The following is a 15,080-nucleotide window of genomic DNA, read 5'->3' on the forward strand; positions in this document are numbered from 1 at the left end:
GGTGGCACTGTTGGTGGCACTGCTGGATGGCACTGTGGGTGGCATTGTGGGTGGCACTGTAGTTGGCACTGTGGGCACTATGGGCACTGATGGGGGGCACTGATGGGGGGCACTTACTTTTATTCAGGATGGCACGGCGGTGGGCAGGTGGGCACTGGCAGGGGGCAGGTGGTCAGCTGTATTGCTGGCCGTGATCGGGACTGATGTCCCGATCACGGCCGCCGGTGATCGGCTTTTTTTTTCTCTCCTCGCGCTGTCAGCGCGAGGAGGAATAATAGCCGATTACCGGCTCCGTTCTATCACATGATCAGCTGTCATTGGCTGACAGCTGATCACGTGATAAGGGGTCGGGATCGACCCCTTGCACGGATCGGTGATCAGGCGAGTCTCACGGACTCGCCGATCACAGAGCGCGCCGCGCGCGCCCCTCAGGGGGCGCGCAGGCCGCTCGTATCCGGGACGACGTCAATAGATGTAGTCCCGGAAATGTAGGTCCGCGCTGATGCCGTCATTTGGCAATAGCGCGGATCTGTAGTGGTTAAAGGGGGCTTCCAGATTCTGATAAGCCCCCTGCCCGCAGACCCTCACAACCACCGACCAGGGTTGTGGGGATGAGGCCCTTGTCCACACCAACATGGGGACAAGGTGGTTTGGGGGGACCCCAAAGCATCCTCCCAATGTTGAGGGCATGTGGCCTGGTACGTTTTAGGAGGGGGGGGCGCTCTCTCATCCCCCCTCTTTTCCTGCGGCCTGCCAGGTTGCGTGCTCGGATAAAGGGTCTGGTATGGATTTTTGGGGGGAACCCCACGTCATTTTTTTTTAAATCGAGGCTGGGTTCCCCTTAATATCCATACCAGACCTGAAGGGCCTGGTAATTGAATTTGGGGGAACCCCACTTTTTTTTATCAATGACAATCACTGTTCTCTGTATTACGGGGAGCCGATAATTCATTATAGCCGCGAGTGATTTTAAATGACTTTTTTTTCCTGCAGATATGACACTTTGTGCAGGGACAGTTCTAAGCATGGGAAACATGCGCCCCTTCACAAGCATACTATACACAACCCCCAGGTACGAAATTTAAAGGAATATTACACTTTTATTGTTTCACTTTAAGCATTATTAAAATCTCTGCTCCCGTAAAAAAAAAAAAAAACTTTTTTGCATTGATACATGTCCCCTGGGGCAGGACCCAGGTCCTCAAACACTTTTTATGATAATAACTTGCATATAAGCCTTTAAAATGAGCACTTTAGATTTCTCCCATAGACTTGTACAGGGTGTTCCGCAGCTTTTTGAATTTGCCACGAACACCCCAAATTGTCTCAAACTTGAAGCTCATCCCTACTAATGACACTGGCATGGAAGGGGTTAAAATCAGGGGCAAGCAAAGGGTTAAAGAGGTTGTGAACCTCAATAGGGAAGTTACTGTAAATATCTAGGTACGCAGGGGTGATCAAATACCACCAAAAGAAAGCTCTTTTGCAAGACCGTGCAATTGTCAGTTAAAGCAACGCAGTGCTGAATCGCAAAAAGTGCTCTTGTCAGGAAGGGGGTAAAATCCAGTGCTGAAGCGGTTGACAAAGCGCGTCCAAAGCCATTTTTTGAAGCAAGCGTAAACTACCCCTTAATGTGGCTTAAAGTGTAACAACACAAATTCACAAAACTTTTAAATAAGCTGCTTTGGGAGTACCTCGAATCTTTGCTTCAAAAATTATACCCCATGTAGCTTTAGTGGTGCTTCAAAGCATCTTCAAAGTCTCCATAGAAGTCTATAGCAAAGCTCGCTTGAAGCCCCACCGAAGCTCATTAAAGCCCCATCGAAGCTCCACCAAAACCTCATCAATGTCCCACGAAGCCTCATTGAAGCCTCATCGAAGCACCAAGCAAAAGCAAGGGGTAAACAGGACTGTAAGCTAACCATTTTATTTAGTGACCGGGGCTTTGACTGGCATTCAGAGAGCTTTAACAAAGTGTGTTCAAAGCCATGTTTTAAAGCAAGTGTAAACTAGCCCTTAACCCCCTTGTCGGTATTCCCGAGGGTGGCTAGGGGTGAGATTTCAGAACCATTAGCGGTAACCCTGAGCTCCGGGATTGCTTCGCTGGACATCGGGAAGAGGTTAGTTACCTTGTTCACGGAATCCCACGATATACTCCCGCTGTGTACGGTGACCGAACCCTCCGCTCGATCCTCTGTGTGTTCTGGCTTCCCTTTCCTGCGAGCGGCATGACGCAGGGGGTGTAACCGGCGCCAGATTCAAAATGTATAAATCACAACACACACCATACATTGTAATCTTATTGGATTACATTATTGTATGTAAAAAAAAAAAGACCTCAGTTTGCCCCCCAGTGCTTTATCCAGTGCCCTTGCCTGCAGTTTTACTGTACTTTCTGCCTGGAAAAAGCAGAATGACCATGGCATCAAAAAAGCATGCCTCTACCTCAAAAGCGTTTTATGACATGCTGGACAACAGCAATAGCGATACAGAATCACTTGGAGAACTGAGTGATAACAATTCGTGGGGAAGTTCGCCATCAGACACAGAAAGTGATTTCAGCAAGGATCCTGCGACTGACATCAGTGATGTGTGGACTTGGTGCTCTATCGACTGCGGTATGGATCACGTAGCGCCCCCAAGATTCCCATTTACTGGAGCACCTGGTATCAAAGTGGATGTTGAAGATGACAACCCATTGACATACCTCCAACTATTTTTGACCGAGGAGGTCATTGAAAAAATTGTTACAAACCGGTACCAGGTGCAACAAGCTGCTACACCTCGGAGGTTTTCAATGAGCAGAACAACCAATAAATTACTAGCCACTCCTTTCTTTGGCACGGTAATGTCAGAGTACAAATTTTCCCTGATAATGAAATATTTACACTTTGAAAATAATGAAGCATTTGATGAAACCACTCATCCAGCCCCCAAACTCAAGAAGATTTGGGAGATATATCAGATGATTATGAAAAATTTGCAACAGAGCTATGTCCCAGATAGAGACATCAGCATTGACGAAAGTCTGATGGCCTACAAGGGACGGCTCAGCTGGATACAATATATAGCATCAAAGAGGGCACGATTTGGCATAAAATCTTTCATGCTATGTGAATCGAGCACTGGTTATATTTGGAACTCTGTCCTATACACCTGTAAAGGAACCAAATTCAACCAAAAATACAGTCATTGTGCAATGGCAACCTCTTCAGTTCTTTCATTGATTGAGGCATTGCTGAACTACAGATAATTTTTACACATCTTCTGAACTCTATTGCCGCGTACACACGAGCGGATTGTATGGCGTACTTAGTCCGTCATACAATCCGACGGACAATCCGGCGTACTTTCCACTGAACGGACTTGACCACACACGGATACACAAACAGTCCGTCGAAAGCTTGCGCGATGACGTGTACAGCACGTACGACAGAACTAGAAATAGGAAGTCCAAGACACAGCAAAGCACCCTTCCGCCGTGTAAATCCTTTCTGGGCATGCGCCATTCTTAGTCCGTCGAACTAGCATACTGACGACCGTATTGTCCGCTGAAACCAAAGTACGACGGACAGATTTTTGTAAAAACCGAAAATCTTAGTACTCCGGACTGCACGCTGAAAAAGTCCGCTGAAGCCCACACACGAGCGGATTGTCCGCTGAAATTTGTTTCAACGGACTAAGTACGTCAAACAGTTCGACCGTGTGTACGCGGCATATGAGTTCCTTCTACATAACAAAACGGATGCCTATGGAACCGTTAGGGCTAACCACGTGACATGCCGCCAACCTTTGGCAATAAAAAGCTCAAGACGGGAGAAATAGTTGCCTGGCAAAATGATGGTACTGCGATGGCGGGACAAAAAAGATGTGTGGGAAAGACATCATGAAACCACAAGTGGTTATAGACTACAACAACACCATGAGAGGTGTTGGCAGAGCCGACCAAGCAATGAAATTTTATCCAGCCATGAGAAAACAACAAAAAATTTATTATTAGAAGATCTTCAGGCATCTTCTTGAACATTGCCTATGGAATGCCTTCATTCTACAAAAAAAAAGTGTGACAACCGGTGTGTTCATGCTGATTTTGTTTGTAAAGTTGCAGAATGTATTTTTCTGAACCACCAAACACCAACAGCTGCAAACAGAGCTGGACGTTGTGCTGCTGGTTTTGTCAACCCGGAACATCTGACTAGTCATCACTTTATGGACCACATCCCACCAACTGAAAAAAAGGCAGCACCCACAAGGATGTGCATAGTTTGCTGTGCCAAGCGTGATGACACTGGAAGGAAAATCAGAAAAGAAACCAGCTTCTATTGTCCTGACTGTGACGTTGGACTTTGTGCAGTCCCATGTTTTAAAATCTACCATACCCGGGATGTTTACTGAAGCAATATGACTATTAATATTGCACCCTTGTTTGGCCCAAAAAAAGTCAGTGTTTTTGATTTGTTTATGTTATTGACTAAAATGTATTGAATAAAATGCATTATTATGATATATTATTTGTTATTATTTCTATTTATTTATTATATTATAATTTATGATTTTGTATTTCAAACTTTATCATACGTGATGTCTACTAGACTCTGGTTTGGACAGATTTAAGTGAGTTATTCCTAAGAATTACAGGCCTACAATAAAAAACGCCAAACTTCCATGCAAAATAATTGTACTGCTTTCAGCACCTAAAATCCGACATAATCATAGTGCCAGGGAGGTTAATGTGTGTTGAAGCCGAAGCAAGTGTAAATGAGCCCTACAAGACCCTCTGATCACTGAACAGTATTTAAAAAAGTTTTAATTTTTTTTTGCATTGTCATAACTGGTCTCTATGGCAAAGCCCAGCTACCAATGCCCTTTTTTTTAACAAAAGCTTGCAAATTAGCATTCAAAAAAAGGCCAGAGAAAATTAGAAGATTCAGCTCCCATGGATTTCATTGGGGTTCAGTTTAAGCTTTTTTTAGACTGATGCCGCGTACACACGATCAAACAATCCGGTGGAAAAGTCCGGCAAACTCAAGTCCGCCAAACAATCCCCCCGTGTGTAGCCTCCGGCATACTTTTTTGACCCGAAAGTACGGCGGACTTAGAATGCCGTGTTGCACTCCAATCTTCCCGCCAGACTCGCATTTCGGCGGACAATCCGGCCGTGTGTATGCCAGTCCGCCGTACTTTTGAAATGAGCGGACTTTTCCCGCCCGGAGAAAAGTCCGCTCATTTTGAGCGGGTCTCCAGGTAGGTGGGGCCCGAGAAGGAGACGTCGCTGGCCCCGCCGCTTGGTATGGGCTTAAAGGGGAACTCCAACACCGAAAAAAATCGGCGTGGGGGTCCCCCCCCAAGTCCACAACAGACCCTTGTCCGAGCACGCTACCCGGTCGGCCAGGAAAGGGGGGGCGAGCGAGCGCCCCCCCTCCTGAGCCGTACCAGGCCGCGTGCCCTCAACATGGGGGGTGCCTTGGGGAAGGGGGGGCCGCGAAGCCCCCCCACCCCAAAGCACCTTGTCCCCATGTTGATGAGGACAAGGGCTTCTTCCCGACAACCCTGGCCGTTGGTTGTCGGGGTCTGTGGGCGGGGGGCTTATCGGAATCCAGGAGCCCCCTTTAATAAGGGGGCCCCCGGATACCGGCCCCCCACCCTATGTGAATGAGTATGGGGTACAATGTACCCCTACCCATTCACCTATAAAATAAAAGTACAAAAAAAACACAACACACGAGATAAAATACTTTATTGCACAGCCCCGGGGGTCTTCCGTCTTTGGGGGTCTTCTCGCCGGACTCCTCCGCTATCTTCTTGTAGAATTTTGCCATCCTCGCCCTGGGCACTGATATACCTTCCTGCCACTGCTGCTGAGTGTGTATCAATGTGTTAAGGTTCCAACACATGGTGGTCCCCATGCAGTCCAAAAGCTCTTGACCCCCTTGGTTAGCTAACAAAGAGTTCATCAAGTCTATTAGTGTACTGGATCAGCTGTTATAGGAAATGGTGATTGCTTCCATCAAAATCATAACAGTAATAGGAAACTAATATACTTTCTATGACTGCACATTGCTACTTACTGAACATTTTTAAAGTGTGCCTACTGGTGCCAAGTCTTCAAATTTAAATGTCAATACATACTACTCATTAAAATATGACAAAAAAAATGTCTTAGCCTACAGTCATGTATATGTATAACGAATGAAGCTAACTTCCCCTGACAATTTACTTAGCTTAGTGAATGTGGTGAAAATGCACTTAGCAAAGAATACCCAATCGTGTGCATGGAAAATGAGAAAATTTGTATTCTGCTTTCGCTTGATTGGATGGTTTTTGTCAGCAGAGCTTACTTTATTCATTAAGGTAAGAGAGCAATTAACCACCTATACTCCTTTTGCATATCAATCTCAGTGCCTCAGTTAGAATTTTTTTTACAACACGGTTTTATTTTCCGCTTGGGAGTAACCTGGAATGAACAACCTTTTGCTAGTAGATCTTAAACTGACAAAAATATTAAATTTAGTCTTATCGTGACTTTATCTGCATGTGTACATTATGCAAAGTTTAGAAGATTGGATAAGGTGATGATCTTCCATAAAGCATGTATGTACACTAAACTTATTATACAGTATCTTGGTACGTTTAAGTGTCGATTTGAAGTATGCATAGATAGTTTAGTTCCTATAGCTAGAAATCAACAATTTAAAACAAAATAGATACAAAGAAAGCAAATACACAATAAATTAGAAAGAGCATTGCTTATTATTTATTAAACCAGTTTAGTTTTTAATTTCACAAATGCACTTTTAATTTCCTGGTTTTTCAAGCTGTAGATGACAGGATTCAACACAGGAACCAATACTGCGTAGAGAAGAGCAATAAACTTGTCGTACTTTGGAGTGTAGCTAGTAGTGGGTCTCATGTACAAACAAATAATTGTCCCATAAAATATAACAACACAGGTCAAATGGGAGGAGCAAGTGGAAAAGGCCTTACGGCGGCCTTCAGCTGACTTTATCTTCATAATAGTAGAAATAATAAATATATATGACACCAAAGTAAGCATAAAGGCAGCAGATAATATAAGGCCCCCTTCTAGATAGTTTATCAGTTCAACCTTAGAATTGTCACTGCAGGAGATCTTCAGCAGTGGAATTACATCACAAAAGAAATGGTTAATAAGGTTGGAGGTACAAAATGATAGTTTGGATATGAGGACAGCATGGCCACTAGGGTCTACAAACCCAATAGTCCAAGCTGTCATTGCAAGGCCAGCTGATTTCTTCAGACTCATCAGAATAACATAGTGTAGAGGATGACAGATCGCCACATAGCGATCATAGGCCATGGATGTCAACAGGAGGACTTCAGCACAGGCCATAGCTAAAAAGAAGTACATTTGATATATGCATCCCCAAAATGAGATGGTGTTGTTTTTGGTCACTAACATGTTTAATAGTTTAGGTAAAATAGTAGAGGTATAAGCAATGTCCATAACTGAGAGGTTCATTAAAAAGAAATACATTGGAGTATGAAGATGAGAATTACAACTGACCACACAAAAAATGCTGGCATTTCCAAGGATGATAATAAGGTAAATAAAAAGGAAAACAATGAAAATCGGAAACCAAAGTCCTGGTATGTCTGATAAGCCTTCGATTGTAAAATATGCTGGGTTTGAGAGAGGTTCTGAGGAATTTTGATACATTTCTAAGTTAGAAAGAAAAATCTTGATGTATTACTAATACTTAATATTTATGACAGAGCCAGCGAGTGGAACCACAAAGGCTGACAAGCTGGATCAAGCATTCATCGCATTCGATGGCCAAATACTTGCAGCAGGTGGGGGACAGTGGCATCACTAGGGTTGGTGTCACCCGGTGTGGAAAATAAAGATGTCACCCCCCCTCCACTAACTATAGTCCCTCCTCAGTACAGACCCCCCCTTCACTAACTACAGACCCCCTCCGCAGTATAGATCCCCCTCCCTCAGTACAGACCCCCCTCACTAAGTACAGACCCCCCTCACTAAGTACAGACCCCTCTCCCTCAGTATTGACCCCCTCACTAAGTACAGACCCCCTCCCTCAGTAGAGACCGCCCTACTAAGTACAAACCCCCCTCCATCAATATAGACCACCTTCCCTTACCTTTTAATTAGATTCTTGGTGACACTGGTGATCAGAAGAGAGCAACTTTCTTTAACAAACATATATTCAGAAGAGAGCAACTTTCTTCAACAAACATACAGACAGCAATAAAAACCTAACATTGGTTCTATTCCTTTACCACTCTATCCAAATCTAAAAAGGTTTACCCTTTAAATGATCTTCAATCTTTGTTTCTGTTACTGTACTAACATTTTTAATCAGATGTCACTCCTGTATATCTCTTATAGACTTATAGACTGACATTCACTATGCGCTTATTGATTTTAACATTAATTTGTCATTACATAAGATTACAAAATTATACATTTATTCATTCTTCAAGTACAAACAATAATTTTTTTACTGATATTGTCTTGCAATAATTATTTTATGCAATCAATAGACAAAAATATGTAACTTACAAAAAAAGAGTGCTTTTTTAAATTTGCCAAGCATTAGTTTCAAAACAAGCAGAGTTACTGTAGATAAAAAATGATAACAGTTACTTTAAAATTCTTCATATTTATATAAAATTATGATTTTCTAAGAAAAATTATTTGCAAAGGCATTTTGTTTAATATAGCAAATAATGAACTAATGAATAAAAATTAAGAAAAGGTTACATATGAAAGTATGTTTATAGTCAAAATGCAAAATCATTTATTTATTTCCACACTGTATTTCAATTATATCTAACGTATTCTATTAATCTGAATGATCTTGAAGTTTCCAGCATATTTCCACTTTTGCAGTAAAATTTAAGAAAACACCACAGCGTATTGATATTTATTGCACTGTGACTGTATAATTTGTTGCAAGTTTTTGGTTTGTTTGTAGCTTGCAACACTGCTGTTTATATAATTATATTCGGTATATTTATATATTTTTTTTACTGAGTATTTATTTGTTGGATGTAGCAGCTGATTTATAGTATTTTTTTAATTAATTTGCTTAACGTGGAGTTGCTTTATTTGGGTTGCTTAATGTGGAGTGGTGATATATTCATGTTTGTCATTAAAAAAGCATAAAGGCTACCATTGCTGACCTGTCTTTTCAAAAATGATATTTGTGTTGTTGTTATGCTGACCTTCTCACTAAAATCCCTCATATCATATACCAAGAACTAGTGTCCTGATAAAAACTTAATTACTCTGACTTTCCTGGCCTGCATGCTAATGCCAATGATTAAGCACAACAGCTAGACATGTGCAATTTGTTTCGGTATGAATTGAAATTCAGACAAAAGGTAGGTATCTGAGGTACCTTGAGGCGATTCAGTTCGCATTGTGCGCTATACAAGTATTTCATTCATTCATTCATTCATTCATCAATTAATCTCCCTGGTGGTATGATTATTTCAGGTTTTAGGTGCTGAAAGCGGTACAATTATTTTATCAATCAGAAGGAAAATATAACCTCACACCTTCACTGTGTCAAATTACTATTACCTTGTGGCGCTAAATTTATAAGGTCGGTCCCCCTGTAGACACCTCCAAACGTATCTGGTGGCAGTATACAGAAGGAACTTTCCAATTTTTGTTTAATTTCTCTCAAACAAAATATATATATGTGTAAAAAACTGAAAAAATACAGGCATATAAATCACAAAATCAAATAACCTTAAATCACTCAATAAGTGTATATGCTAAAAAATAAATACTGTTAAATAGCACATTCAATTGTGTCCATGTCCCTTGAAAATTAATTAATTGAGGATCACAGGTGTCCAGCACACAATATTCAGGGAGTATTCATTCCTCTTTGCAGATTCCAATAGAGGAATGAATACTCCCTGAATATTGTGTGCTGGACACCTGTGATCCTCAATTAATTAATTTGCAACGCTTGTTGAGCCTGGTGTGAGAGTGCTAGGCATTCCATCTGGTGAGTGCTCCATCTATAGGGGGTCACTGTTGGTGTGGTGAAGGATTTTTATCATCTGGGGACACTCATAAGAAAGTACACAGGAGAAGAATGTGCTGATTGTTGATTCACCACTGCCTATTGGTTTTCTTTGGGACACTTGTTTTTTGAGGACTTGTCTTTTTATTTTTATTTTTTAGAAAACAATTGTTATTTTTGAGACACAAATAATATATTTTTTTCTTTCACGTTAAAAACATATGTAAATTTTTGGGACACCTATTTGCATAGTATTTTTTGGATACACTGTGTTTTTCAAGGGACATGGACACAATTGAATGTGCTATTTAACAGTATTTATTTTTAGCATATACACTTATTGAGTGATTTAAGGTTATTTGATTTTGTGATTTATATGCCTGTATTTTTTCAGTTTTTTACACATATATATATTTTGTTTGAGAGAAATTAAACAAAAATTGGAAAGTTCCTTCTGTATACTGCCACCAGATACGTTTGGAGGTGTCTACAGGGGGACCGACCTTATAAATTTAGCGCCACAAGGTAATAGTAATTTGACACAGTGAGGTGTGAGGTTATATTTTCCTTCTGATTGATTAAGCGATTTATACACAAGTGGCAGCTGGGGGAGGGTGGGGGCCGGCGCAGTGTTGACACACATAGGTGGCGATATTTGAGGTGTGTATATTTGTTGGTACAATTATTTTGCATGGAAATTTGACGTTTTATATTGTAGGCCTGTAATTCTTAAGCCGCGTACACACGGGCGGACTGTATGGCCTACTTAGTCCGTCAAAACACATTTCAGCGGACAGTCCGCTCGTGTGTGGGCTTCAGCGGACTTTTTCAGCGTGCAGTCTGGCGTACTAAGTATTTCGGAATTTCCGTAATTCTGTCCGTCATACTTTGGTTTCAGCGGACAATCCGCTCGTGAGTAGGCTAGTTCGACGGACTAAGAATGGCGCATGCTCAGAAAGGATTTACACGGCGGAAGGTTGCATTGCTGTGTATTGGACTTCCTATTTCTAGTCCCGTCGTACGTGCTGTACACGTCATCGCGCAAGCTTTCGACGGACTGTTTGTGCATCCGTGTGTGGTCAAGTCCGTTCATTCGAAAGTATGACGGACTGTCCGTCGGATTGTATGACGGACTAAGTAGGCCATACAATCCGCCCGTGTGTACGCGGCTTTAGGAATAACTCACTTAAATCTGTCCAAACCAGAGTATAGCAGACATCCCGGGTATGATAAAGTTTGAAAAATTTAATCATAAATTATAATATAATAAATAACTATAAATAATTATACCAAATAATAATATAACAATAATAAAAAAAAAATTAAATAATGTAATCAAATCAAAAACACTGAAATTTGCTCAGTTGCAGAATTGTCACTGTCATTACTTTTCAGTATTTGATGACGGATCTCCCTACAAATCGCTATCGTTCAATCCTGCGTGTGATTCCAATTTTTTATCGCTGTTTTCTAGTTGGTCTAAAACCACTTTTGATGTAAAGGGACAGTTTTGGTTGCTATGGACAATCTCCAGTTTCCAGGCAGAAAGAACAGTTTTTATAACATAAAACTGCACGCAGGGCACTGGACAGAACACTAGGGACAAAGCGGATGGGGAATAATTACATACAGCAATGTAATCTGTAAGATTACATTATACTGTATGTATACTGTGTGTTTTACTTTTTGAATTTGCACATCGCAATGCTCGCAGGGAACGGAGCCCGGCGATGTGATACATCGAGCGGAGGACGGCTCACTCGTACAGTGGGGAGACATCGCTGGATCCAGGGGATAAGGTAAGTATACTCATCCTGGATTCAGCGATGCGGTCCCGAGTCTGGCTCGGGGTTACCGCTAATGGTACAAAATTTTCACCCGAGCCAGACTCGGGAACACCGCCAGGGGGCTTAACAATAGTAATGAATTTCAGCAAATTCAAAATAAACAATGCATAACAAATAATCCAGATTGATTTGGATCCATTTAAATTTTATGTTGCATTACCATTTTTCTTTATTTATAAAAAAAAATGCACTACAGTACATATGCAATGGGAATATATTACAATAAATACAGTAAGTTATAAAAGTTAAACAAGAGGATGATTCCTGCTTTTACACTGCTCAGCTGCAAAAATGCAAGAAAATCACATATGCCTTTTTTACTGCATGGTTGCCCCGTTTTTTGCTGCAGTGCATTTTTGCTGCAATTTTGCCACATTTGCGTTGGACATGTACCTAGACAGTGCACTTCCCACAGGTGCATTGTGTTTCTGATGCATTTTTGCAGTAGTTTCCATTAATTTCAATGGAGAGATGCATGTTTGGTGCTTTTTCTGTTTCACTGCACCAAAAATACAGCAAGCAGGACGTTTATAGGCCCTTTCACACTGATACGTTTTTGATCAGTTTTTCGGTTAAAAAAATTGGAATAAAAATACATGAAAACTGCATCCTTTTAAATCCTATGGAAATCTTTATACTGGTCTGTTGTGTTCAGTAGGTTAATGCAAAGGACCAGTGTGAAGAGTTCATTGGATTTAAAGTGATGCGTTTTTCATGCATTTTTCTTCCACTATTTTTAACTGAAAAACTGATCAGCAACTGATAAGTGTGAAAGGGTCCTTATTGTGTTTGGGTTGGATTGAAGGGGATCCATCAGTATCTCTGAATCATAACATAACAAATGAATCAGAATTTAATTTTGTTCCATTCGTTATGTTATGATGAATCCACCTCCATCCAACCCAGAGTGCATAGGTAATCTCCCAAAATAACGAATTATCACATTAAAAAGAATATAGCTGTTGTTCTGAAATACAAATCGATTTTCAATAATGAATATATGAAACAAATCTGAATATATGAAATTAATTATAAATATACAAAAAAAATGTATAAAACAAATCATCATAACAAAACAAATATGCCGTGCACATCTCTAACAACAGCTAGGCAACACTGCACAGAAAGCCCACATCTTGCTAGGGGTGGCCTTTTCCTTTCCCCTTCTTTGATGGTGGGTGACTCTAGGATGTGGTCATCAGAAATAGTTTGGTTCTCTATGAGAGTTATTTTAAAGGTAGTTTAAGACTGCACCCATTTATAGCCTCCTTTCATTCTTGAAAACCACAACTCTTGTACTAGTAGAGTACTGCTAACAATAACCTCTAATGAAACATATTCTTTTTGACTACATTATCCATCTCAAACAGCTGATTTAGTCTTTTACACACGTAAGACTATCTTATGAGTTTGACATGAGTATTTCATAGCTGATGTAGGCGTATATATATATATATATATATATATATATATATATATATGTAAGGGAATAAGAACTATCATGTTAACCAGATTCTTTTGTGATTATATACCCTATCCTGTTGTATCTAGGCATCTCCAGGAAACAATTTATAATAGAGAGTGGATTCTGATATCTGCACTGTACTACACAACACTGTAGTCTATATTTTATGGTCATTTCATACCACACAGGTTATGGTTAACACAGCAGAAGGGAACTTTGTGACTGGAGGAAAGGCCAGTGACACGATTTTGATAGGCCGCATAACAAGCCTATTCTCCCGTGTTTTTTTTATTTTTTATTTACACTCATTACATTTAAAAGTGCTCCATTGGTTTTGTATTCACAATTACCGAGGATTGCAGAGCACATTTGTGTGCTATACAATATAAGCTTTTTTTTTTTTTAAACAGCAGTATGGCCTTAGAAATGCTTTACCATTGTAATTCCCCATACGCATGGTCGGACATTCCGACCACAAAATCCGTTGGATTTTTTCCGATGGATTTTGGCAGAAACTTGTGTTGCATGGTACACACGGTCGCACAAAGTTGTCAGATAATCCAATCTTTCTGAACTAGGTGACATCAAACACGTACGTCGGGACTATAAACGGGCCAGTAGCCAATAGAGTTTGTCTCTTAGTTTATTCTGAGCAAGCGTGCCACTTTGTCCGTCGGAATTTTTCTACACACGATTGGAATTTATGCGATCGGATTTTGTTGTTGGAAAATTTTAGATCCTGCTCTCAACCTTTGTGTGACGTAAAAACCAACGGAAAAAGTCATATGGAACCCATACACGGTCGGATTTTCCGACAACATGATCCAATCGCACATTTTCCATCGGAAAATCCAACCGTGTGTATGGGGCATATCCCTTTTCCAAGAATAACTAGTGAAACTTTTAGCAGTGATATCATGTTTTATGAATATTGTAAGATTGAAAATAAATTATTTGGTTGCAATTGATAACAACAATTATAGGCAATAAAATGTAATAGAATTGGGTATACATTTTTTGTTGAATTATTAACTTACCTTTTGATTTTCCACTGCCTAAAGAGAAAAAAATGTATAATTGTTTCAAGATCATATAAGCATCAAGTTTAAAAAGTATGAATAGGATAAAAAAAAATTCTTAAGTGCATTTAAATATACAGTAAGTATTTGTATGTAATAAATGTTATGATTTGGCAAATATAGCAATGAAGATTTTCTTCTTAGGCACAGAGAATGTTAAATGAAATGTGTGTTTATATACTGGATGTAGGCAAGAGTAAATTCTCATGGGATCTCATTAAATAATGACAAATATGTGCTGCTCTTAACCATTCGCAATGCCTCCATTAGCTGATACAAGAACAAACAGTAAATAAATTAATAAAACTGTGAAAAAAATTATAAAATCTCACTAATCTCCAACAATCTTCAATAAAGTGATGCTGACTTGATAATGTTAGTGGGACTCTCTGCATTGTTATACTTTTTGGGTAGGGTGCCGTGGTTCAGGGGATGGGTCAATGATATTGTGCACACAGCCCTTTGGGTTGGAGGATGCTTGGGTATCTTTCAACCTGGACATTTTGTGGTGGAATGAGATTAAATTAAAAAAAATAAAAATAAAACTGGCTCTATTTTGATTATAGGCTGTCAAAAGCAGAAAGGCAGGTTTTTTTTTTTACTTATTCTTATTCTTATTGTTATTTTTAAAGCAAAAAAAAGAAAAGTC

At 40.1% G+C, this 15,080-nt stretch overlaps 1 protein-coding gene across 2 annotated transcripts; it reads right to left on the reverse strand.

Annotated features, from left to right (window-relative positions):
• Positions 1-6,731: 6,731 nt before the first annotated feature.
• LOC143929968 (olfactory receptor 5B21-like) lies at positions 6,732-14,565 on the reverse strand. 2 transcript variants are annotated; one of them, XM_077453885.1, is made up of 2 exons: positions 14,390-14,565; positions 6,732-7,677 (listed from the first exon to the last, which is right to left on the reverse strand). In XM_077453885.1, exons 1-2 carry the CDS (start codon positions 14,442-14,444, stop codon positions 6,758-6,760), a joined length of 975 nt encoding a protein of 324 aa, XP_077310011.1. In that variant the 5' UTR covers positions 14,445-14,565; the 3' UTR covers positions 6,732-6,757. The 2 variants fall into 2 exon arrangements, with proteins under 2 accessions (XP_077310011.1, XP_077310010.1); XM_077453884.1 differs by having other exon boundaries at positions 6,732-7,698.
• Positions 14,566-15,080: the final 515 nt, after the last annotated feature.

The sequence above is a fragment of the Lithobates pipiens genome, unplaced genomic scaffold (assembly GCF_037356315.1).
Source record: "Lithobates pipiens isolate NorthernLeopardFrog02 unplaced genomic scaffold, aLitPip1_a1.2 Scaffold_25, whole genome shotgun sequence".
NCBI classification, from domain to species: domain Eukaryota; kingdom Metazoa; phylum Chordata; class Amphibia; order Anura; family Ranidae; genus Lithobates; species Lithobates pipiens.